At 36.3% G+C, this 26,426-nt stretch overlaps 4 protein-coding genes across 4 annotated transcripts; 2 read left to right on the forward strand and 2 right to left on the reverse strand.

Moving 5' to 3' along the window:
* Positions 1-1,301: 1,301 nt before the first annotated feature.
* LOC121756290 (uncharacterized protein At1g51745-like) lies at positions 1,302-6,087 on the reverse strand. Its single transcript, XM_042151796.1, has 4 exons — positions 5,282-6,087; positions 3,338-3,807; positions 2,868-3,131; positions 1,302-2,524 (listed from the first exon to the last, which is right to left on the reverse strand). Exons 1-4 carry the CDS (start codon positions 5,464-5,466, stop codon positions 1,437-1,439), a joined length of 2,007 nt encoding a protein of 668 aa, XP_042007730.1. The 5' UTR covers positions 5,467-6,087; the 3' UTR covers positions 1,302-1,436.
* A 2,128-nt stretch (positions 6,088-8,215) lies between these two features.
* On the forward strand, positions 8,216-12,550 carry LOC121802420 (dentin sialophosphoprotein-like). The gene is made up of 9 exons (XM_042202096.1): positions 8,216-8,366; positions 9,313-9,937; positions 10,024-10,140; positions 10,245-10,364; positions 10,457-10,708; positions 10,806-11,150; positions 11,230-11,571; positions 11,665-12,200; positions 12,283-12,550. Exons 1-9 carry the CDS (start codon positions 8,253-8,255, stop codon positions 12,340-12,342), a joined length of 2,511 nt encoding a protein of 836 aa, XP_042058030.1. The 5' UTR covers positions 8,216-8,252; the 3' UTR covers positions 12,343-12,550.
* A 592-nt stretch (positions 12,551-13,142) lies between these two features.
* LOC121802429 (serine/threonine-protein phosphatase 4 regulatory subunit 2-A-like) lies at positions 13,143-15,823 on the forward strand. Its single transcript, XM_042202105.1, has 7 exons — positions 13,143-13,307; positions 13,909-13,989; positions 14,284-14,332; positions 14,520-14,616; positions 14,846-14,898; positions 15,069-15,131; positions 15,375-15,823. The coding sequence occupies exons 1-7, from the start codon at positions 13,204-13,206 to the stop codon at positions 15,657-15,659; spliced, it is 732 nt and encodes a 243-aa protein (XP_042058039.1). The 5' UTR covers positions 13,143-13,203; the 3' UTR covers positions 15,660-15,823.
* An 801-nt stretch (positions 15,824-16,624) lies between these two features.
* Positions 16,625-26,383, reverse strand: LOC121756297 (protein EXPORTIN 1A). Its single transcript, XM_042151805.1, has 32 exons — positions 26,017-26,383; positions 24,586-24,702; positions 24,380-24,472; positions 24,186-24,257; positions 23,959-24,066; positions 23,801-23,883; positions 23,542-23,680; positions 23,341-23,409; positions 23,177-23,254; positions 23,000-23,062; positions 22,871-22,915; positions 22,212-22,319; positions 22,044-22,133; positions 21,579-21,782; positions 21,438-21,497; positions 21,059-21,169; positions 20,781-20,878; positions 20,520-20,628; positions 20,316-20,381; positions 20,119-20,217; positions 19,934-20,014; positions 19,714-19,803; positions 19,330-19,415; positions 19,144-19,224; positions 18,884-19,066; positions 18,724-18,790; positions 18,516-18,626; positions 18,246-18,353; positions 18,016-18,153; positions 17,786-17,923; positions 17,580-17,684; positions 16,625-17,103 (listed from the first exon to the last, which is right to left on the reverse strand). Exons 1-32 carry the CDS (start codon positions 26,113-26,115, stop codon positions 16,981-16,983), a joined length of 3,222 nt encoding a protein of 1,073 aa, XP_042007739.1. The 5' UTR covers positions 26,116-26,383; the 3' UTR covers positions 16,625-16,980.
* Between the last annotated feature and the right edge of the window lie 43 nt (positions 26,384-26,426).

Below are 26,426 nucleotides of genomic sequence, written 5' to 3' on the forward strand. Positions count from 1 at the left end.
TGTACGACTGACTAATTGGGCCAACGACGATAATGAAGCAGGTCCAAGCCACGACGTCGCTGCCGCCAACGTACGAGGTGGGGTACCTCACGATGAAGAAGCCCTCCTCCAAGCACATGCCGACATGCGTCAAACGGATGCTCATATTCGACTCCAAAGGATTTAATTGAAGAGTTGTGGGCGCGGAGGATTGCAAGGCGTTTGTTTTTATTTAAAATTATGTAATTTTTTTAAATGTACTTTTTAAATTTAAATGAAAATAGTATATTTTCGCGTATATGTGTCGTATATTTAATTCCGTATTTTGTGTGATTGTTAATTGTTTGTTTTTCATAATTGAGTGATGTAGCTGGGCTATTGCATGTCCAGTTGCTTGTCCAGTTGCATGTCCAGATGATGTGACATGAGGATTTTAGTGCTGATGATGTGGCAGTGGCAAGGCTATGGGAGGGCTATTGCATGTCCAGAATCACTGGAGATGCTCTTAGGGCGCCCCATTGCAGGTGGGGAGTAGAAGGATAAAACTGATGACTATGGCGCGCCTTAGGGCTCCCCATTGATAATGGCCTAACCTTCTTTGTAGTGTTGGGGTTTACTTGTTTTTCTAGATGTATTCAATGTATTGTACTGCTTAATCTCAATGGCACATTGCGTTCCCTACTTATTTGAGATATACCTATCTATACATGGACTTGCCCAATTATCTTGTAATGTAACTGGCTGGGTCATGCTTGCTGTTGGCTTCTTCTTGGATTTTCTCTATATTAAATTCATTTGCTTAGTAATTTTAAATGTTTTTTATTTTCTCACATTACTAACGATTTTCACATAGCTAGATTCATCAATTTACTCAATTCCCATAGTTAATTCCTAAGCTAGTATAATTAATTTATTTATGTTTTTCTTTTTAAATTTTTCATAGCTAAATTAATTCGTTTGTTAAATTCTCATTGTTAATTCATTAACTATTAATTAATTAATTAAAAATTTGCATATCATGTTGTGGTATGGAGGACCTCTGTCTATCGATTTCATTGCAGAATATATATGCGCTCAGACAAGGAAATCTCGAACCATCAAAGACAACCTTAATTGGATACCTAGAGCTGTTCAATTGAGAACATCTGTTTGCATCGGAACAGACAAGTACTGTCTAACACATCTTCAAGGTCCACACACAAAATTGATTAGTATACAAATCTATACTATCTCTTGCAGATGAAACCACTTACCTTGTTTTGTTCTTATGTATACAAAGGTCACAATCTTCCTAAAAACATATCTGAGGCTGTTGCAGCATATTTGTCAGAAAATCAAGAATCAAATCAGTATTTTTCACAACAAAATGTGACAACAGGTGTAGTTATTATATAAAATTATTGCCTAAAATTTACATGAAACTAGTAAACAATCAACATCTACAATAATCCATATTATTACTGATGCCGACCAACCAATTCCTCATGTAACCTACTGAATACCAAGTTAACTGGTATGCAAGCGACTGTCGTGGGCAGATTCCCGGTTTTGATCATCCCGCCCACTTGAAAACTGCTCGTGTCGTTTCTGGGATCTCTCTGATGCTGCTCGTCTGATGCAATCGATGAAAGGCTTCGTATCTTTTGGTTGGCCGACGGGCTGCTCTTCTTGGGAGAGTTTCTTGAGAACTTCCTGTCGATTGGATACTGGGGGAAGTTCCTCAGTGTCACGCTCCCCTTTAGGCGAGTGCCTTGGTCGATGAATAGAGCGTGCTGCTTGCTCTCGCCGTTCAGGAACGGGCGGGGAACACGGGAATTTGCTGTCCTCCGACCGGTCCTCCACACTGAAGGAAGTACAGGAGTTTCCAGAGGTTCTGGGTGAAAATAATCGGTTGTAGAGACATGGTTCTCAGACAAATCACTTTCAAGAGCTTCGATCTGGATAGGGTGGCCTATAATAGCGTGACCATTTAGCTTGCTCATCAGCGAGATCATTGGGACATCTCGTCGATAGTTGTTGGCCTGGACTTCCAAATCCACGTCTATCAGCACGGCCCGACCACCAAAGGGATGCCTCCTGACAAAGAAAGGATCTACGTATTCTTGTGAATCATCCCAATATCCTCTGGTGATTGACTGATTATTCCAAGCAAAGCCATCCAAATCAGCGGTCTCATGAGAACTGTGTAGTCCTGTCGATCCATAACCGGATGCATGGTTCCTTAAACTTTTATCGATTGGATCAACCTTGAAACCACCACCACTGCTCCAGTTGGAGTTTCTGCTGTTTGCATATCCTTTGGGAAGCTCAGCATCAGTTCTGTCAGGATACTTTTTCCCAATGTTGCGGTTATTTCTTTTCCCTTTGAGTCGCCACTTGGAAACCTCCACGCTATTTGATATGTAGCCATGGGGTAAATGATGAGGCAAGCCATCGGCATATGCCATTTCATCAAAGTCATCACTACTGCTAATGCTTCCATGGTCTTCATGTGTTTCAATACTCCTTGGATATTTCGGTTGTAATTCTATAGAACCCGCACCATCTGTAAATCCATAACATAACTGAGTTATAACACGGAAAAAATGGGTGGTGAAAGCAACCATGTAAGAAGAAATTAAGAGACAAGAACTAATTTGCAGATCAGGAAAAATAGCAAGGAAATATTTACCGGCTGAATCACCAGGAAGTCCTCTAGTCACGAATACAGTTACAGCACATATTTAGAAGGCAAACTTAATTTAAGAAATTGTTATATGCAGTTCCAAAATGTAGGAATATTTAGACAGTATGCCGGACCACCCCAAAATTGCAATGATGTCATGATACGGCCCCTAGGTTATATTGTAGCTTTGCAATGATTTCAAGAGCAATACGAAATATCTCACCAGAAAGAGCAGGCATTTCTTCATCGGAATCCGACTCCACAGAATCAGTTTCTGAACAATCTGTTTCAGTATCCTCTGTAGACCCAGAAATGTGGTCTTCGCCAGCATCAGCTTGATAGCTGCTTTCGTCAAACTTTGAAACTGGTATTTCCATCTGGGTGGTTAAATTTTGATTATCATTGGAACAATCCCCAGAATCATATGTCAAGTAAGCATTTCTACTCCTCTTCACCCGAGATATTGCAACTCCAGAATGCTCCTCTCCTGATCGAACCCAAAACAGAACAATTTAGCAACCTGATAAGATACAATGGAAATCTGATACTTAAGGTACTCTTCTAATGAATCTCTGGTCTGCAGCCTAGACAATTTCTTTTATTGTACAGAAAATCACTTATTGAACAGCACAAGCGTGGAGTTAACCTAAACGTAGTTGAGAATATTTGAGAATGCTGAGGGGAGAAGCTTACTCATCGGTGGAGTAGTCCGGAGACCTAAGTCCTGCAACCCTCTCATTCGAGGTAGTGCACCAGCACTATCATCATCACCGCTAGGTTGATTTACATCCTTAACCGTCTCTTCACATGGATGCTGGTCTGTCCCATTCTTTTCTACAACAGCTAAACCAAGCATCTCCGGTAGCTGGTCAGATCTGGGGTCTATTTGATTTCCTGCGCCATTTCCCAACCTTTCTGAAGAAGTAACAGCATCCGGCGATTTTCTTCTGCCATTAGACGAATTTCCTGATTTTCCATATTTCTTCTCCATCAGTTGTCTCTCCAATTCAAGAGCATGCAATATTGCATCTTCTCTCCGTGCATATTTCTCTCTTTTCTTTGGAGGCATGCCCTGAGCAGCTTCAGCCCTTTCTATGCAGTCATCAAACTCCCCACATCGGAAAGCTTTCACTCGTTTTGATTTCTCCAAGTTGTACCAGTCCCTAGTATTACATGCAAGACAAAAGATCATATACTAGAGTTAAAACTAGACAAGGAATCTCAAATACTACATTCTTTTTAATTAGCTTAGAAGAGTAACTCAGAATATAATTCGTCATTTATGAGAGCATCAGATGTAATAGTCAAAAGACAAACATAACTAGCCTAGAGGAACAAAATCACCAACATGTTTGTTCTCCATATAGGCTGCAGAAAGAGAGGCTACATGAGCTTGTCGATCAAAGAAAACCACAGGGCTCATGGCACCTACCCATCCAAATTCTCATTCAAGTAATTGGTTAACTCACATTAATGATATAGGCATTTCATTTGTGCAATTAGATGAAGGGCTCAAAAAAATGGATTTGTAAGTCCTTTAGCTTCAGCGTACTAAAATGCAAGAAACTGAGTGATGCAACCTAAGCTTTAAAACCTGAGCTGTTGGATTAGAAATAACTAGATTGTTATGATCTTCAGTTTCCCTTTCTCTGTTCTAAAAGGAATGATGCCTTCACTGCAGAAGATCTCAGTTAACTCTTAGAAGCAATGAGTTCTATATCCATATTCTATACAACAGAAGGCGGATATCATATCAATTACTACAAAATATAAACTTTTAAGTCTCAATTCTTAAGTGAGGCATCCTTTGCTGGTTGATAATAACACAACCAAAGCCATGCAAGCGCGCGTAGAGTTTCAGAAATTGTGCTTAAGTGTTAAGATCAATGCTTCAACATACTTAGAAGCCTATCGGAAGCTTACAGAAGCTCCTCCATTGATTTTTCGAAAGCACAATGTCAAGTGTGAGACAATATAAAGTATGTGATATAATAACAGTCAAGTTAAACACTGATGCTATCCATATTCCATAATGTTAACAGAAGTCACTTAAGAAAAGGATGTGAAATGAATCAATGGTCTTATTTGACCTAATAGCCATCATGAAAGAATATGCGAACTTAAGAAATCGCCATCTCATCCAAATCCATCAAATTGAACAATTAGACATCAAATTGCAAAAAACATTCCATGGCCAGTGCAGTGTTACTCTGAAATTATAAAGAAAATTAACCGGAGAAAACTATAAGCATATCCCAAGCAAAGCCTTCAATGGTAGGCCATATTTGTGAACTTGAAAATAATAACACTTGACTTATTCTTTTATGGAAGCTTTGACTAATATAATACTTCATCCATGCAAAACTTTCCACAATAATTTGATTACACTAAAGCATGTCTTTTTTTGCTTGAAACTTCATACTACTTCTTATCAGTTGTCAATTAATACCTACCAGTAATTTTCAGCTGCATTAAGCACAACTACAAATTCAGCAAATGATTGACCATCAAAATTCCAAATTTGCACCAGCACATAAAATCTATTATCAGCTGCATCCACCACTACCATATACACAGACTAATGACAATGCCATTAAAGTTTTCACCATAAACGAAATAAACGCCTTTCGAACTTACACACTAGCATCCTCCCTCCCTAGAAGCTTGACTGGAGTTCCTGATCTCGGCGATGTTATATGAGACGACTGAAGCTCCTCAGGCCCAAGTATCTTTCCAGGCCACCACGACCCATTTCGTCGCCGGACCCAAACTATACTCCCCACACTACAATCCACCGCTCCTCCTGTTTCTGAGCTACACATCCCTTACACAGAGATATATGACAAAATGTATGTATATATAAAGATGATTACAAGTATAAGCCTATAGACAAAACAAATCCTATTTCTCCAACCTAAAACTTAACTGATCTCCACTTTCATGCTCATCGGAAGCTACAACGCATTTAAGGGCGGATCACCCCATCACATAACTATTTAAAAACGCAGCAATTTAACAAAACAAAATCAATCAACCAAATCAGAGATCCAATGATCGAGAAGTGAATTCGAGCGTCAATTGATCAGCCACCGCAAAAGAAGAGAGAAAACAGCGATGATCGAAGCAGAGTAATTGGGCGTGGGGCTAGGGTTAGGGTTAGGGTTTCCATTCAAAATTTTCAGGGGGGTTTCATAGCTGGGGGCGATTGCGGTGGAATTACAGCGATTGATTGGAGGTTGGGATCGAAGAGAGATGAGAATTTGATGTATGGAGAGGAAAGTGTGTATGTATAGGTGTATGTATAGGTGAGTCGATTTTGTGCTGGTTGAGTGTTGACTCTGCGCTTCAGGTGCACGAGTTGTGTCTATCATAACTCCTGGGTGAGCGTTAAGGCTCTCGTCACCCCCGGCTCACTTTAGCGCTGCCTGCGCACGGAGTAGCTCGTTGTTTGGGTCTTCATGAAAAAAGACAATATTTAGGTGTTTTATAAAAGCAGTAGTATTTCTCATTAAATTGTACCGTAGTACTACATCGTTAACATTGAGGTGTTCTCTTTTTTAATTTTCTTTGCAACTTATTTTGATATACTATGTTTCTATAGTTTTTGGTTAAAGTCAAATAATATGTTCCTAATTTATATGTACATGTAAAATAAGGATAATAATTATTCAAAAGTTAAGTAGTCAAATCATTGTCAATCTCCAAAGGCGTAAACCATCATTGACCTTAGTTTTTTAGTTTTTATTGATGTTATTAATTTTATAAGTAATAGTACAAAAATAAAAGCATGATTTATCCATTTTTATGTAGCTTAAAAAATGAATAAAATAATAAATTTACATTGACTTTTATGTTATTTATAAAATAATGAAATCGATGATTATTTTAAAATATTGAAGGCAAACTGAATTGATATAACGGAAAAAATAATTTAATTGGACTGAACAAAAATGATGACCGTATAATATTATATCATAATAATAAATTGCTACATGTGTGAGTGATTTTTTGTGTATGTAAAATTGTAGATTTATATATGTGGAAATCCAAACATAACTACCAGCGACTTTAAAAATTCATAAGTATTTTTTTTTCTTACTAACTTGATTTAAGGTTGATAGGTATTACAATGTGATAAAAATTGATTATGGGTTAAAGTTAACTTTGATAAAATATTAATGTTCTCACAAAAATCCAAGTATCAAAATTTTCACGATTTTATGGACTCTAAAATAATTTTAAGAGTACGCTGAAAATAAATGTATTTAGTTCATTCATAAAATTTCTAGAGTACTTTAATCGAGACATTATTCATATATATGTTGGTTATAAATTTATAATTATGATATAATTCATAATTGAGAATAGTTTTAATAGCTTGTTTGCAAGCCACCCTATCTATCCCATCTAGACTTTATTTCTTGATTTTGAAAACGCTTTTTAATTTATTTAAAGTTAGTAGATATCATCATTAAATCATAGAATAATATATCTACTTGGCAATTAATGCAAATGAAACGTATTAATCAAAAGTATACTTTGTTGTGTATGAATATTTTAGAATAATAACAAAACTATATTAGATTTTTCAATTAGATTATTAAAATAAAAATTAGATAAGCTAGTAAAGAGAGACATTAATGTTATTACTTACAAATATTTTAATCGTCCCTATAAACACACAACGAATTTGCACCCGTAAATGACCAATCCACCATTTGAATTTTTAAATGAAAATGTATGATTTGGGTAACCATTAATTATAACTTTAAAACTCATTTTTAATTCTTTGGTGTGTGTAATGAATCTGTATACGAATTTTATTGGCCTTAAAATTGAAAATACTCATAATGAATTATTTCAATTATAAAATATTGATAATGTTATTGAATAGCAACTTTATATTCCCCCCACAATAGCCGAAATAATCAAATTAGAAGGCCTATCAAGAATCGAAAATACCAATTATTATTAGTGAAATATAAAATATTATGTGTTTTTTCGGTTCTCAAAATATGGCTTTACTCAATGCTACAACAACTCTCATCTCTCTAGTATCATTGTTTGAAAAATGTTTCCCTCTTAATATTTTATCTTGACCCCTCTTCATTTGGCCAAAATTACATTATTTTTGGCCAATTGATTTTCCCATCGATGACTTTCTAGCCACTTGTTGTTGGTCTAACAACGGGAATTAATTTTTGTCTAGTACTATTAATTTAATTTTAAAACATAATTTAGTAATCAAATTAGATCATAAAGCTCGATACTAGTTTAATTTTTTTAAAAAGTAGTAGTGTATTATATTTTATCTAGTATTATATCTAAGGAATCAAACCATGTAGATGAAAAACAATTATTACTAATAAATTGTTTAAAAAATCAAGTCACTAGTACTAGTATTTAAAAAAAATATTTTTTCTCAAATAATAATTACATTTCCAAAAACAAATAATTTGAAATTCAAATCCTACGCTCTACAAAGTTGCCGCTTCACGTTCTTTTCTCCTTCTCACCGCACACTATAAATACCACTTCACTATCCAAACACTCATCAACCTGATCCTGAACTTTCCAACATATCTACAGCTTAGGGTTCAAGTGAAAAATGGATTTCCACAGCCTTTCAAGGAGAGAATTGCAGGCATTGTGCAAGACAAACAAGATCCCCGCCAACGTGACGAATGTTGCCATGGCTGATTCCCTCAAAAATCTAGAGATTGTGAGTAGATAGATCATTTTCTGCTGAATCCCGACTGTTTTGATATTATTCTGTGTTTGATCGCTTTGTAATTATGATTCGGATGTTCAACTTTGATTTAATCAGCCTTGATTGATTGATCGATCGATTTGTTTGTGGAAGTAGAGTTACTGGAACGAGAATTACTGTGATATCGTTTTAGTGATCATGATGAAGATACCGATGTTTCGATCATTTTTCATGAATCTGGATTGTTTGATACTGTCCTGTGTTTGATCGCTTTTTTAATTTTGATTCGGCTGTTAACTTTGGATTATAGTCAGTTTTGTTTTGATTGATCGATCGGTTTGTTTGTGGAAATGGAGTTACTGAAATGAGAATTACTGTGATAGTAGTATCAATTAGTGATCATGTTTGCGATACTGATGTTTCGATCATTTTCAATGAATCCGGATTGTTTTGATTTTGTCCTGTGTTTGATCGTTTTATAATCATGATTCCGATGTTAATTTTGGATTTTAATCAGCTCTGATTTTATTGATCGATTGATTGGGTGTTTGTGGAAGTAGAGTCAATGAAATGAGAACTGCTGTGCTATCATTTTAGTGATCATGTTGACGATACTGAGGTTTCGATCGAACATTTCGTTTATCAGTTGCTAGTCTTCTGTTTGATCACTGCGATCCTTGTTTGCGTCATCAATACGGTTAATGTAGTAGGAATTCCATCGAGTAATGAAATGATGTTTTGATAGTACTGATTTTGTTCAAACATTTCCTTTGTTGTTATACAGGCTAGTTTTCGGTATTGGTTAATAATTCATCCATATGCGATCTTGATCATTTGTGATTTGAGGACTTTCGTGTTGAAAAGTACTATACCATCATTTTGTTCAATGTAGTGCTTATTAAATTGTTATCTGCATACATTTTCATTATCAAATTTTGATTTCCCCTGTGATTGGCAGGTTGAAGGGGTTGATGAGGTGTTGCAGGAGTTTAAATGTGGAATTTATCAGTCATCAGTCGAGCCACGGTCAAGGACTACAAGGAAGAAGGATGTATTGCTGACCCCTGCTCAGTCAGGTGCTGCTAGCCGGAGGAGAAGAGCTGCTAAGGAAGACAGTACACTTCAGCAAGTTTATGGAACAAGGCGGTCTGCAAGGTTGACAGAGAAGACTGCCAAGTTGTTACAAGGAGTCCCTTTGTTTTCGACGAAGGATTTGTTTACTGATGATGTTCAAGACTTCAAAATGAAATTGGAAGAGAGCCTGGATGGTTCAGTTGAAGTCTCGGGAGTTACTGATGTGGAAGAGGCCGAGAGCAAAGATGAAGGGCAGGTAGATTCGAGTGATAAACAGAATGTGTCTATTGATGTAGAAGTGGCATCCGTAGCAATAGTGGAGGATAATGATGGACATCAATCAAACCTGAAGGAAGTAGAGGTGCCCAAGATTGAGGAGGAACATCATTCTACTGTGGAGGCTAAAATAGAACTGAATGAGAGTAGGGTTTCAGAAATTGAGCAAGCCGGTTCTGGTTTCGAGACTCGAGATAAAAAAGCTTATCACGATGAATCTCAAAAGGCTGATGGTGTGTTTGTCACCCTACCTCTTTAATAACAATAAGAGCCAAATATATATGTTCTGCTTCATACTTACATTGTTACTCTTAAACAGGATTCGAAGCCAATCAAACTTCTGAGACCAAACCTACAAGGCTCATAGCTGACATTATAGAAGAAGAGAAGACTTCTGAAGATGCAGAATCAGTAGATGAAACAATCGTTGAGAATGGTGAGAGATTAGCTGTTTCATTTGCAATTTCATTTTCTCTTTTCTTTGCATTTTGAATCCCTAACACCTTTGTTTGTCATCCTACTTGTGTTTATGTTCAAAAGATCTTGCATTAGCTGAAGCGTCTTCTGGCACTGTTATCGAAAGTGTTGGCGAAGTGTTCGTTGCAGCTGAAGCTATAGCTATAGCTTCTGAAGAGAACAAGGAAGATCTTGAGCTAAATAGTATGACTACTTTATTGCTCATTCTTCTTTTTTTTTACTTAGTTTGGTTATTTAGATTATATTGGTTGATGAAGCTTCGTTAAAACTTGCAGCTGATTCAAGTGAAACCATATCCAATCCTGATGAATCAGATTCAGACAATCTGGATATCACAGAAGAATCAACCAAGAGTGATGATTCCATGGCTTACGAAACCAGTTTGAGGAGCAACGAAGATGATGTTCCATCTCTCACCATTCAACCAACTCTTATGACACCAAGAAGGGCATCTGATTCTGCAAACAAGGCAACCTCGGACAATAAAGAGAAAGAGAATGAGAATGAGGAATATCTTGAGCTAAATTGTATGATTACTTATTGTTCATTCTTCTTTCTTCGTTTTACTTATTTTAGTAGTAATTTAGATTATATTGGTTGATGAAGCTTTACTAAAAACTGCAGCTGATTCAAGTGAAACCGAATCCAATCCTGATGAATCAGATTCAGGCAATCTGGATATCACAGAAGAATCAACCAAGAGTAATGATTCCATGGCTTCCAAAACCAATTTGATAAGCAACAAAGATGATGTTTCCGACTGGGATGAACAAGTAACACCCGAAAAAGATGCTGCAGCAATCCTAAAGAATTCTCCAACTCGCCAACTAACTGCTTTGGAGAATGCAGCAGTTCCATCTCTCACTATTCAACCAACTCTTTCGACACCAAGAAGGGCTTCTGGTTCTGCAAGCAAGACAACCTCGGACAATGAAGAGAGTGAGAATGAGGAAGATCTTGAGTTAAATAGTATGATTACTTATTGCTCAAACTTCTTTCTTGTTGAACTTAGATTATATTGGCTGATGAAGCTTCATAAAAACTGCAGCTGATTCAAGTGAAACCGAATCCAATCCTGATGAATCAGATTCAGACAATCTGGATATCACAGAAGAATCAACCAAGAGTAATGATTCCATGGCTTCGGGAACCAGTTTGATGACCTATGAAGATGATGTTTCCGACTGGGATGAACAAGCAACACCTGAAAAAGATGCTGCAGCCAGCCTAGAGAATTCTCCAACTCATCAACTAGCTGCTTTTTCGGAGAATGCAACAGTTCCATCTCTCACCATTCAACCAACTCTTTCGACACCGAGAAGGTCGACTGATTCTGCAAGCAAGGCAACCTCGGACAATGAAGAGAATGAGGAAGATCTTGAGCTAAATAGTATGATTACTTATTGCTCATTCTTCTTTCTTGTTTTACTTAGTTTTGTTATTTAGATTATGTAGGCTGATGAAGCTTCATTGAAAACTGCAGCTGATTCAAGTGAAAGCAAATCCAGTCCTGATGAATCAGAATCTTTGAATCTCACAGAAGAATCAACCATGAGTGATGATTCCGCGGCTTCTGAATATAGTTTGACGAGCAGCGAGGAAGATGATTCCGACTGGGATGAACAAGTAACAACCCAAAAAGATGAATCAGATTCCTTGGATCTCACAGAAGAATCAACCAAGAGTAATGACTCCTTGGCTTCTAAAATCAGTTTGATGAGCAACGAAGATGATGTTATCGACTGGGATGAACAAGTAACACCAGAAAAAGATGCTGCAACGAGCCTAGATCATTCTCCCACTCCTTTTATGGAGAATGCAGCAGTGTTATCTCTCACCATTCCTCCAACTCTTTCGACACCAGGAAGGGCGTCTGCAAGCAAGGCAATCGTGAGAACGGACAATAAAGAGAACATCGGCAGTGGAAGTAAAACCGCGCCTGCGAAAGAGAGATCAAAGATTGTCAAGAAAATTGCTGAGAGTGTCCCCATGCTGGATGATCTGAAGGGTGAAAATGAGGTAAATTATCTTTTTATTGTGGTATAAATCTGTTTTAATCATAAATATGTTATGATCTAAGGTTTGTGTGTTGTTAAAATAGGCATCTGCAGCTGCAATAACTGCTCTCCAAGCACTGTCGGATAATCAGAAGGCGAATTAAACCTCATATTGTTTTGAGTATTTTCATTCCAGTATGAATATGAGAGAACTAATGTTTTCTATTCTGATTTTGTGACTACAATTTATCTCTATATTTTGTGTTGTTTGGACAAGGTCACACCCACAAGGTTTCGGTGCATGAAATGTTTACCTTTGCTCTTTAAATCTGAAAATTATTGAAAAAAAGAGCAAATAATCGAAAAATCATCAAGTTTGGACAATTCTGGTTATTTCTGTTACTTTAAAAAATAGTACTTAGTAGTATATTATTGGAAATATTATTACTGGCATTTATGAAAATATGCACATAATTCTTAATAAAATATTTTTCTATGTTTGGAAATATCAAGAAAAGTTATACTAGAATTTTAAATTTATATTAATCAATCAATTTCAAATAAATAATTGCCGTGAGAATTGAACTAATTAATCGAAGAAAAATATTTTAATTATTTTTTTATTTAATTAACAGATTTACATAATCTATCATTTGAAATTTATATTAAGATTTTTTTAGTTATTAGTAATTAATATTTAATATTATTATGGTTAATATTATTATTATTATGAGTCATAATTTTTCTATTTTTTAGTAAATCTTAATTGATAAAGTAGTACTATAAATAAATTATTATTATTATTATAATTACAATTATTTGAGATTATTTTTATGATAGAGAACAGATGACATTTCCACCAGTATTTATTTCATTTCAGTTTTTCCACATTTCATTTCTTTCTTTTTTTTCCAAATTTTCTTTTTAGTTTTATACTCCATATAAATAACAGTATGTTTCCCCATAAAAGAGGGCTTTAGTTTCAATTTTTCCCATTCTTCCAAAATTTCCAACCAAATCTGCGCATGGCGACAGCGCTAAACGAGAATCTGGAGAATTCTTCTGCTCGCGGAGATGCCGCAGTGGAGCAGAATCACGAAATTCCGGATTCTGAAATGCCGAATCACGGGTAAAAAATTCAATTTCTGCCACTTTTTGTTAGGAGTTCAGTTTACTTCGATGTAGTGCTGCAGCTTCCAGTAATCTGCTACTGCTTCCAGTAATCTGCTACTGCTTCCAGTAATCTGCTACTGCTTATAGCTTTGAACTAATGATTGATAGCTTGGAGATGATTTTTGTATGTATGTGTACGGAGTGGAACAGGTGTGTAATCGATGATTGAGCTGTTTTATCGGTGGTTGGAACTATTTGTTCATCGTAGGCAATGTAATGCTTCTGATTGTTCATATTTTTACGATTTTATCCTATGTATTTGGTGGAAATATCGTAAAATCAAGTGAAGGTTAAATCGGTATGATGTGCAGAAATTTACTGCATTACTTGGTATAGATTGTTGAGCGGTTCATCCATTGCGTGAATTTTAGATATTCTTAGATTAAAAGTTGCTGAGTTGTTTATGCATATGGTGAATTGAAAGGGAAATAGATCTGGTGCTGTAATATCATAATGCTGAACTTTCGTGATATATGTTATGTTGAATTGTTGCAACCTCGTCATTCCTCCTATTGTGTAATCTCCGTATGGATAAATTTCTGATGGTATGATTGCAGAGGATTGGCACCTGAACCATCATTTTCGGAAGAAGAAGTGAGGGGCGCACTGGAAATAAGTGCATCCACTGGGAAATTTTGGTATGTTCTTGTTTTTGAAACTCCCTCGTTAGGAAAACAAATCTTGTTTTGATTAGTATGCTCTCTAGGAGTAGGTATAGTAAGTCGGAACTATCTTTAAGTTTTATTCTAGCAAGTTCGATACATATTTTCCATTCTCTCTTTTGTTAAAAATAATGATTTAGCTCAGAGATAAATTTAGATATCACCATGCAGTTTAAAATATGTACAGATCATTCCATTTTGCTTAGTTTATATATAGAACTGGTCTTGGATGAGCTTTTGATGGTAGTAATCCCACTCCTACGCTTGCAGGCTAGATTGGGAAAAACTAAGGAGTATCTTGTCCTTCCATCTTAAGCAGGTATGTGGAGGTATGCTGGGTTTTCAGCATAAGATTTCTTGTTATGATCTACTACTTATTTTCTTTTCGTACCCTCTGGACAAAAGGAAATGGTGGTGGACTAATATTGTAACAGTTTCCATAGACATTATATGTTCCATCTGTGAGCTTCTCCTAGTATGTAACTCTTTCAAATTCCATCTTTAAGGTCCTCTCAGAATATCCAGAGTCTAACATGACCATCGAGCAGCAGACTTCTGCATTAGGGGAGACTTTCCAGGAACTGGTGAAAAGGTTGGATGATGGTATTCCCTGTTTCACACCTTTCCCTCTTTATAACTTTCTTGGGCATATGTCGTGATATTCAAGTTTATTTATTTTCCTTAGAGAGTAAGACATAGGCTTGATATACTGAATTATGACTGAAGATTATCTTAAATTAGGCACTAAATAGTTTTATATTAGGTATATGTGTAGTCATATCTTGCATAATCGAATAAAGCATTAACAATTGTCTCTGATTATGTATTGTAGCTCTTCATAGCTTTGAAGAAGGCCCTCCATTTACCTTACAGAGGCTTTGTGAGGTAATCGTTTTATCTTTCTGTGCTGACATTTTCTTGGCGTACTTTGGGGCAAGTGTATTCTCTCGAATGATATTTTTTATATCATGATCTGTTTTGTGGAATATTTCTGTTAGAAGATATATACTTATACAATCTTTATTATTAATTTCTTGTTCTAACTGACAAAACAGATCTTATTATCTGCAAGAAGTATCTATCCTAAGCTGTTGAAGCTCTCTTTGGCTCTAGATAAGGTATTTTACCCTCTCTTTCCGAAATCAAGTTTCATACTCCATTTTATTTTGAATGTCGAATTAATGCTCAAATATCTGTTGGCAAACCGTTCACTTTAATTTTATGTATGATCACTATGGACTTGTAAAGGTTCTGGAGATGATTACGTTTCCATCATCTGATTATTGAACATTCTATATTTCTGGGAATTACCATATCTACCATGCTGCATGAAAAAAATTCTGATCCTCTTATATGTGCAGAATATACTTGTCACGTCAACGTTGAAAATCTGTACCGATCCATACCCACCCACAACAGAACAAAATTCAAATGGGGCTCACGAAGGAAATGGAAATGCTTTGCCTCAGAACAGCGCAGTCGAAAATGGGGGGCTAGAACCCCCGGTTGAGGACCGAGATGAAGTAATGACTGATGCTCAGGAAACCGAAGTAGTCATCAATGACAATACAATGATGGACATGGAAACTGCCGAGGACGTGGCCAAATCACCAGAAGCAAATCCTGCTCCGAAGGTCGACTCTTAACACCTCTTGATTTACTGTGCTAGAATGATTGATTTACAACGATTGAAGCATAATTTTGTAACATTTTCAAAACGTACAATTATTCGTGCATCAAGCACTGGTACTTTAGTATCGTTTTTCAACGCTTAAAACAGGTACACAAGCCAGGATTTTGAGTTATGGTACATACTGCTAGAAACTTATTGTATTTCATAGTTCAAAAGCAAAAGTAGTAATAGTAATATTTATATAAATAAATCAAAACTGGGAAATTTTTAATTTGCTGAAAATGAGATGGATGAATGACCCTCGTCACTAATTTTACTCTTTCCGTCACATTATAATTCAGGTATTTCTTTTGGATGGAGAATCAGAGATTGAGAAGTAAATGTTTTGTGAGTTTGAATCATAATAAAATTTTACTCCAACCATCCTAGTTGAGGTAAATGTTTGATGAATTAAGTGAAGAAAATAAAGTAAATACTTGAGGAAAGTAAATGAGAATATACAATTAGAAAGTTTTAAGTATGTTGAATTTTACCACAAAGGAAAATGACTCATTTGAAATGGATCCAAAATAATACTACAACTCAATTGTAATAGAGTGAAGCGCGTCAAACTCAACTACTCCTTTCATAGTTTCGTTCTATAAAATTTGATCACTTTTGAAAAGACAAGAATTTTAATGCACAATTAGCAAAATAAGAGGGATAGAAAGAAAAAGTAATTGAAATATTGTTAGAAGATAACGAGACTAAGCAATTAAAACATTACTAGAAGATAATAAGACTAAGCAATTAAAGAAAAGAGATTTCTAAAATAATTGCTATTTCCATGAGAAACCAAAATGACAAAAATAATCTATTTATATGGGACAGGAGTATAAAAAAAAAGACACCAAGAACCTCAGCAGAAGAATATCCGGACACACCAATAAACAAGACATTCAAGAAAAAAAGGCATAGAAGAAGACAGTCTATCACAAGTTGAGAAACAAACACTAGTTCTATAAATTAACAAAAAAAGCAGTATTTTTCTACACAAACCATTAATTTTGTATACAATAGAAGCCTAGTAACGCCAAATGGCGGTTGCAAAGGACAAATTCAAAATCGTCCTGCGTTACAACATATACTTTCCTAAATTAGAATTTAATATACTCTAGTTTTCTTCAGTAGCTAAGTGTTGCAGCTCGTAGCCTTAGCAGCTTCACTCCGCACCGAAAAATATTCGGGGGGAGGATAAAATTGAGCAAAAAATATAGATGGAAGCTTTAGAAGTGTACGGGTTCGAAAATGGAGTTTAAAATTCCTCAAAATTGCCTTGGCTGGAAATCTGGCAGTTATGAGTCGACCATTTCATCTTGTATCTCGTTGGGAGCGATAAGTCCTGGTATGGAGAGCATGCGTTCTCGTTCTCTCTCTCTCTGGGCAGCAGCTTCCTCGGCATAAAGATCTTTGTTATCCTGCAACAAATATTTATAATTAAAAAAAAAGTCACCATATATTACCTTCAAATTTCAAGAATGCTTGATCATTTTATAGTTCAATTATTATAGCAATTTGATTTGGAAATAAGATTACATAAATACTCCCTCCGTCCCATAAAAAATAGACTTTGGGGACGACACAAGTTCTAATGCAAAATTGGTAAAATAGGAAAGATAAAAAATAGTTGAAGTAGTGTTAGTGAACAGTGAGACTATTTATTGGGAGGCGAAGGGAGCTCATCATCTAACACATGAATATCAAATTAACAGTGAATCCAGAAAATGTTGTAATTTCCGTATCTAGAATCAGAGGAACCGAAAGAAACAAGAAGATGCAAGTTGAAATCAAATCCATTTCAAAGGAACATGAAGGGTGACAAGAAGCGTGATAGCGGATATCATTATAAAAAAATGTGCGCGAGAACACGTGTTAACTCAGAGCAACACTTTACCTGAGCTGAAAATTCTTTAGATTGCACAAGAAAGTCTCTTATGTGGTTTTTGAAAGAGGACAAATCTGCTCTAGCCTCAAAAAGTCCGTTGACAAATTGTGTCACCTGAAAAGACCAAACAAAGTATTAAAAGATGCCATGTGCATCCAAACAATACACAAAAAAGGGAGACAAGAAATGAATTGTGTATTCCCGAATGTTATTACCTCAGCAGCTATCATGTTAGGGAAGGATGTGCTCAAAAGCTTAATTGTGTATTCCCGAATGAACATCCCATTGTTTGGATAAGGATACGGAACAGTGGAAGCATCCCACAGAGGCTCAGTCAACATACTAGATTCAACCTATGAATGTTAGATAGCATTAGATTTACCTGTAAGAATGTCTACGGAGAAAAACGGGAAAGAAGAAATGAGTGAGCAGGAAGTTATATTACCAGGCAGAATAGGTTCTGTAACACCAATACGTGCAACTTAAAACCGGGCTTATGAAAGGTGTCTGTCAAAACAGCAAATATTTCTTGTTCTATTGTCAGAAAGTAAGTCCTGTAGAACTGGTTACAGAACTCGGATGCCTGCCAATCAAGTCCATGTAAATGGTGAGCACTTCGAATATTTCAATTACTAACTACCTCAACAGTGAAAAAGAAGAATAAAAAAAGAGCACCTGAAAGTTTTTTAGCATCTCTAACAGAAGATTGAGTCCAGTTTCAGCAATATTACGCTCAGTGTGACGGAAAGCCCAAATTATTGAATCCATCACAAGCTTCAGTTGCTGCATATCCCAAAAATGTTAGTATTTTCCAAAAGTGAATAAATGTGGCATGCATCATCATTCAATAAAACTCAAACCCTTTTAGCTGAATGTGAAAGACTAGTTAACAACAGACTGGATGGGCCATTATGAGAGAGAAAAACAAGCACCGATTATACATACCTCACTGGACAAACGAATCAATGCAGGAAAACAATGTGTAGCAATTGCTCGAAGAAGTGAAAAGAACTTCAGCCGATGCTCTGGATAGTCTTCAAAATTCTTTGTTATCATCTGCAATAAGAATAGAGTCAGCAGCACACTCTTAACTAAAAGCTGTGAGATAGACGAAAAATCAACAAAAAACATTTAAGAACGCATATAAACCAACCTCTAGAGTGCACTGGAATACAGCTTCAAATATCTTAGGAACGTCTTCAAGCATTGCCCCCTTATACCTAAGAGAGAATAGGAGTTAATATAAAGCACAAATAAAACTGCAATTGAATAACCAAGAAAAATGAAATTACAAAAGAGATTCCAAGGCATACTTATTTATTATGGTGGCAAAAAGAGAGAGAACTTCTGACTCCCTTGCATCAGGCAAGTTCCGGGCATAATCACCAAGCACAGGGTCCATCATTGGGGGCACGAATTGTTTTCCAATATGTTGTTGATCTTCAGCTTTGTCAAGAAATGTCTCAATAAGCTTGAGGGTTTCCCTCTTCACAGAGCTGTTGAAAATATACATGGCATAAATATTGATATTCAGATGATTGAGAATCAGATGGCTCCAAAATCTCAAACATACCGCAAAAGTTTCACAATAGACGTTTTAGAAGCATAAGGCCCTCCTTGAGCAATACTGGTCGAAATAAGCTCACTATACATTCTGTTGCAGGGAAAAAAAGGCTTAGTGAGAAAAGGTGCAAGTGCAACTGATAGGTATGTACTCAGAAGAAAATGTAATGTATTAAAAACACAAAACCAAACAGACCTGTACACATTGAGCATGTCCAAGAAGATTAGACTGATCTGTGTCAGGAAGTACGTTCCAAGGGAGTTTGCAACACAGGTATTTGTCTGCCGCAACCACAACACGCAGAGTTATAGAACACGAAAAACAAAACGAAGGCAAATTAACAACATAAGATAACTTATAAAGTGTGATTTCAAAAGTGTACTAAAACCTTTGAGAAAGGGTATCATCAAATCTTGTTTAAAATTTTGTTGTTCTCAACTATCTTTCAAAATGAGGCCATAATGGTGAAATCCAATATAAGTTAAAAATAGTACTGTAAGAAGCAAAAGCTTGAGGAATGTGAAGATCAAGTTAATGTGAAGAGTGAGCATCAAGTTGGAAATAAGCAAAGAAATGAACCTGTAATATATTAAGAACTGCTCTTATAACATCTGGGTCTTTCAAGAAATCCACACTCTGGCGCGCTTGACCAATGATTTCAGCCCATTTCTGCAATAGATTATGTGTTAGCTACATCTTATGCCAGAAAAGCACTGAAATAGGTACCAATCACGATAAAAGAAGCATCGGGTTGAACAACTCAAACAGGCTTCCGTCCACAAACAACAGTAAACCTTACCTGGTTAGGAAGTTCCATCAACCTCTGTAAATATTCAGTCCTCTTGTCAGGATCAGATTCTGCTTGAATCATATTGCCAACCTAAAGAAAAGTAAGGTAACATAAGTAACAAAATGCACGATAGAGGACAAGGTAGTTAGACAGTCAGAGCTAAAGAGAGTATTGGTGACACAAATTTGACTCACAGATTCATAAAAGGAATGGATCTGATGGGGCTCAAGATCTGCAATGGTTGCCGGAAGAGTAGTTAAAAGTTCTGAAACAAATGGTTCATTCTCTCCAACCTGTACAGAAGGGTCAGGAAACAGAATTACACGTTTGTAAAGCAATAACCACTAAACCACCTAAGAGTGTTAGAATACATATTCTCAAAGAACCTAACCTGTACAAGGACAAATTTACGTTTGCACTTCTGAACAATTTTTAAAAATGTATCGCATGCCATGTCCTGCAAAATACCAGACAAAAGTAAGAAAATATTGGACATTCAAGGAAATAAAGAGAGCAAATTGAGACCGTTATTGACACCATACACCACGTGAATACCTAAATCATACTACTACAGATATGCAATGGAGTAATTAACCTGAACTCCTGGGTGAGTTTCGTGCATGAACTCAAACAACTTGTTCACAACAGTTTTCAAAAACTTCCAGTGGGCCCTTAAAAATCGAGGGTATTGCCCCACTACATACCTGCAAGCAAGACAATCAGATAGAGTTAGAGAATATACCAAAAGGGCTTACATTCTTTCCCTGTCACTTCCACTTCTACTAAAGAGATAAAAATGATGAAATCAAAACGATTACAAGATATTTAATAAATTAAAATTCGTGGCAATCCTCACATGATATTGCTAGCAATGACAGCTTTGTTGTCCTTCCCCTTGGTGATTTCGCAGAGGTTCAATAAATCACGAATGACCATCACCAAAAATCTATTCTCCTGCCCAAAGTCAACAAGGTTGCATAAATATTTGAAGTAGGGAAGGTTAAATGACGTAAATATCAAACAAGTAAATTGACCCAATTTTAGTTCTAATGAAAAAATGAGGTACAATAGATGCATGTTTAAGGATGAATGCATGTAGAACCATAGATAAATAACATTGAACAAAAAAATTACCTGCTCCTCTCCCATCGACCCCGAAATAGATCCAATGGCCCAACACAAGGTATTGAGATTGTTCCAGGTCCAGTCCTCTCCATTGAGTTGTTTACTCAGTTTCCTGAGCATCTGACACATACACCCATAAACTTTGTTAATTGTATTGGACAATTTAGAAATCATGAAAACCCATATTCAGCATCAAACAATCACAAAAAAAAGAGAGAGAGAGAAACTGTTTTTAACAAGATACATGCAAGCAAGAAACTGGTTACGGTCTGATTTTATTGCATTCAGACCATAAAAGATTTCTCTATAATCCTTCACACAGATGGGATACTGAAGAACCCCTTCAATTATCAAAATAGAAGCCTAGAGAAGTGGAATTAATAAACACCTGTTTTTCAGTATCCTCGTGATCAAGGTTAGCCAAATAGATCAATGTTTCCCTCATTATCTGCATGTTAGTAGTGAATGTCATCAATATGAATCCACAGATATCCAAGATTTTACAGAAGTTTTTATCAATATAGAGAACCTTATACTGCACAAGCACATCATTATCTTTCATAGTTTCACGGACTATATTCCCATTTTCATCCTCAACAATGAGGACTTCTTCAGGCTTTGCCATGCGGCATATCATTAGTTGCCTTAACTTCGACATAGGAGCAGCAAAAAGTTGTCGTCTCTGCATGAGCTGTGAACCAAGTCCTTCAGCCACACCCGATAGCATAGGCATCTGCTTGTTCAATACATAGGTTAGGACCACCATACGGAATTAATCAGAGATAGACAAAAATTAGGCAGGGCAAAGAAGAGTCTACGACCTCAAACTTGTCAGATCATGATATGTTCAACTAGTTCAGTAAAAGGTAGTAGATTTTAATACTCAATCTCAATCATATCCACCTAAATCAAATTCTAAAAGATTGCACTTTTGCTGTAAGGGATTGCATGCAAAATTCAAAGTACAGTAGCAGGAATTAAACTCTAACATTACCTGGAAACCCATGTTTCCAGCAGGACTGTCCATGTTATGGTGTGCTTCAAACAGCTCTAAAACTAAATAGTTCCAATAGTCCAAGCAAACCTGCATAATGATAGAATTGGTTTATAGCATATACTATTGGAGGCAGTATACAAACCATAAGGAATTGAATAAACAGACCTTAAAAACTTCAGTATCATCCACATAAGATATGTTAATGAGATACTCAAGACCAACAAGCAGAAGATTTTTGTTCTCTTGTGAAGATTCGAGGACTCGTATGTGAGCCTGCACCAAGGGAACAAATCAATCATCAATTGTAAAATAAAAATTCAGGAACTTGAATAGCCCAGATTTATACGTGTGTCAGTGTACAAGGGGACATATATATATATATATATATATAGAGAGAGGGGGAGGGGGGGCTATTGAAATGACATCTACTGCATAAGTTTAATGAAGTTTCCTAATGCCCCTGACAATCAGACAAAGCAAGTTCTATACAATCTTAGATCAGATGCACAAGACACAACATTTACATTGATAACATCTGCGTTAGAAAAATGCAAAAGTTAAACCTATAATGACTAAGCTTACTCTACAACTGCAAGACCGAGTTTCCACCAAAAATGTAAACAAGGTCGGGGAATGCTTTTATATTAGATTCTTAATTCTTAATTGACAGATAGACAACTAGGAATACATGCAAACTTTAAATTTATTTTTGTTTCCTCATTCCATCATGCTAAATTAAGGTCAGCTTTCCTACTGTTGGAATTTGGATATATCTCCAACCCGCAATATAGCTATCCATTCCAAAATAAGAAAAAATGAATCACCTTGTAAAATGATGTAAAATACAACGCCAAGTTCTGAATAAAAGCCTGGAAAAAACATATCAGAATGTCAGTGCATCGGCCCAAAAGAATCAAGAAGAAGTATTGTATAGTACAAAAACTGAAAAGTACCTGCTCCTCACTAGTGCCATTTGCATAAGCCTCTAAGAAATTTGTATGAGATGGAAGGATGTTCTGGTAGGCAATAGTGAAATACAAAGAATCAGCAGGCAGCCAGGCTTAGACATAGCACAGACGTAACTGAAAGAGGCAAAGACAATATAGAAACTGAGAGATAATCTACAGTACCTGTAATTGAACCATGAATATAGAATACATATTGACATACTGTGCATTATAAAAATCCCCAAAACTAAGAGCAGCAATCTGTAGAAAACAAAACCATGTAACAGCCAGCCAAAAAATTTAACAAAAGAAAGTATCAGAAATTAGAAAATGATTGCAAAACAGACCTCTGTCAGACATTGTAGAGTAAGATTGCGATAGGCAGGCGCAGCGTATAAATTTAGCAGTTTTTCAAGCTGCCAAGCAGAAGGATCAAATACTATTTCAGAAACAAGCACATATTCTTACTAAAAATGTGAGTACAGTATAGCACATTAGCACTGTTCCCTCATCCAACAAGCCACGAGAAGGAATAGAGAAGTACAAACCAGTGGTGATTGAAATATATATCCTAGAGGAATCCAGGAAAGGAAAGCATGCAGTGTAGCCAGGGTAGCCCTGATGAGCTCAGCTCTTTGAGACGCCGACAATACATACAAACATAGTTCGTGAATAAGCTGGAACTCGCTGCAGACAGAAAATTATTCCTTAATTTTGCAAATGAAAAGAGGAATGAAGAATAACAGCTTGAAAATTCATAGCGACAGATAGGTGGAATATACGTTAAGAAATGCAAAACCAATTTACCTGTTCAACGATTGTTTCAACTCTTTAATCTTCTGTTGGGTCATCTCACCCCTCGAGAAGTCAAACACCTCTTCACTAAGAAGCTGGCAACAAAATATTTAAATTAACAACGTGCTGATACAAATTTTATGATTAAAATAAATGTGAAGAAAATATACTTTCAGAATTGCCATGCAATTCTCACAAATAGTTTCGCTTGTTTTTGCTGCTGCAACAAGGTCAGGAATAAAGCTTGTCCACCGGGCTGGCCACTCATGCTTCAAGATCTGAATATACAGAGATAATTGTCATTCTATAAGAAATGCAATTTCAATGAAAGAGCTCATAAACAAACAGCACTAAGCATATGAATCTTTATAACTTGGTACTCCAATGTAAATATTACCTGGACTAATATAATGTTCAACTTATTAACGTAAAGCCTCTCACGCCGGAAAGATACCTCATCACTAGATAGCTGATAGATATAATAACATGGAAAATGTATTATATCACTATGTATACTTTCTCGAGAACATGAAAAAGACCAAGGAAAACAACTACAGCAAAATAATTTTTGGAAAGATAAACTTTAAGCACCTTCACAATAACTTCAGAAATATAGTTCTTCATTCCATCGCGCTGTTCAACTGGCAGTGCATTCCATCTGTATTTAATAACACCTTCTAGAACCTGTAAAAAGAAACTCAGCAGTAATCATTTTCATCAGTATCTCCAAACAAGCTGTAATAATTGAAAGACCAGAGAAACTACATTTATCAAGATCATATTATCATTTTACAGACCTGTAAAGCAAAAAACTTTGTATTCAAACTCTGTGTACTAGATAGTATGTGAACCACTTGAAGCCACATATCTGGGTTATTTTGCAAATCCCGTAGGATATGGTCTGCAGCCGCCCTCTGCCACAAAAGCAGGAAAAATTTTGAAAGGTAAGTTCTTATCCAACGATATAGAGATAAATATCTAGTGTTCCTGGTGACAATGTAATTGCCATACAACAGGGAATTTTATATAGTGAAAATAACAGATAACTAGTGCAACTTTTTTCTATCCAGGGTAATAATCCTGTTTCATAATGGCTGGTGACCCTAAGATATCTAGAGAAGAAGCCCTCTGAACAAAGGCAAAGCAGCATTAACTAGAGTCATAACAAAAAGTATGTGCCAAAACCATTAGAACGTCAATTCCCAGCAGAACCACACATCTCACATGCATGGCAGTAGAGCATTGCTAATTATATTTTCCAGCAGTTGAGGGGACAATTGAAAGTAAAGAAACAAACAATAAAGTTTAAAAGTTACAATATACTATCTATTAAATTGACGTGATCCAAGTAAGTTGGCAAATAATTGCTTACACGGGTCTTTTCCTATAATGAAATGTGAACCAAAAGGCAACAAGTTAACTAATTGCCCCCACAGCTTATCACATACTTCAGTAATATCAACAACACCCGAAAAGAAAAAGGCACAGGAACCATTTAGCATGCTCTCACAAATACAGTGACAGGTCGCAGTCTTTACAAACTTCAATATTTTTCTAACACCAACGGTGCCTAGCAAATAAACGAACCAATGATAACATAAAATGCTAGAAACGTCGCGGGGGACTAAAACGTTGCACGCAGTACGCAAAGGTATTATTGATCACTTCCAATAAAGCTCTTAAAATCACATTCTGGAGTACTCTTAAATCACATTCTGGGGTGCCCAGTGTTCCAGGTCGAACTTTCAAAACCACATGGGAAAAAAAAATAAAAAAAGCAATCAAAATCACAGGTCTTAGTCGTCCATATTCTGCGAACTCTATCTTCCAATGCCTCACCTAACACAGTGCACTTTAAACGCACTAGATAGTGTTTTTCAGACAAGTCGGCATAATGCCACTGTTTCCAATGTCGATTAGCATTGATTAGCAACCAATTGCAAGTAACTCAAAACACCACTAGTAGATTAGGGGAAGTTACAAGACCTTACAACGTTAAATGCATTACAAAAACTACATATCATCCGGGGTTCAGTACAATAGACTAATTCCATGTAGAGATTTGCATGTCAGGGTTATTAAAATCATTTCAAAACGCGGATTGTTCCTAAAATTCCATCGAATTACCCAATCACACAAAGTCAGCTTAGTTCAATAGCTACACTATCCGAAATGCGCACAAACACTCAACTACAGAGACTATCAACGGAATGAAAATTGCTTCAGACCTCCTCCTTGGATCCGGTGCCATAGAAAGCGGCGACAGTGGCGTCCAGCAGTGAAACATCCATCGGCTGACTTAAATCGCGCAGCTTCTCCGCAGCCATGGCGGAGACCAGCAGTTACCTCAATTAAACCCTAAAACCCCAAAAAACACTATCCTCGCTTGCACAAAAACCCTAGCGCGCGACTGTACGGTGACGGCAGTGGAGCAAGCCCTAGTATTAGCGCTGAGAGCTCGTGAAGAGAGAGAGAACAGCGGCGGTAGAGGTTGGATATGTAGAGAGAGAGAGAGAGAGAGGTGATTGAGAATGAGAGAGAGAGCTTCAATATAAAGCAATAGGGGTTTTAGAGAGAGAGACTTTGAATATGTTTTTCAGCCTTCCCTCCCGTTTTATATGCTTAGAGAGAGAAGATT

The sequence above is a fragment of the Salvia splendens genome, chromosome 1 (assembly GCF_004379255.2).
Source record: "Salvia splendens isolate huo1 chromosome 1, SspV2, whole genome shotgun sequence".
Classification (NCBI taxonomy): domain Eukaryota; kingdom Viridiplantae; phylum Streptophyta; class Magnoliopsida; order Lamiales; family Lamiaceae; genus Salvia; species Salvia splendens.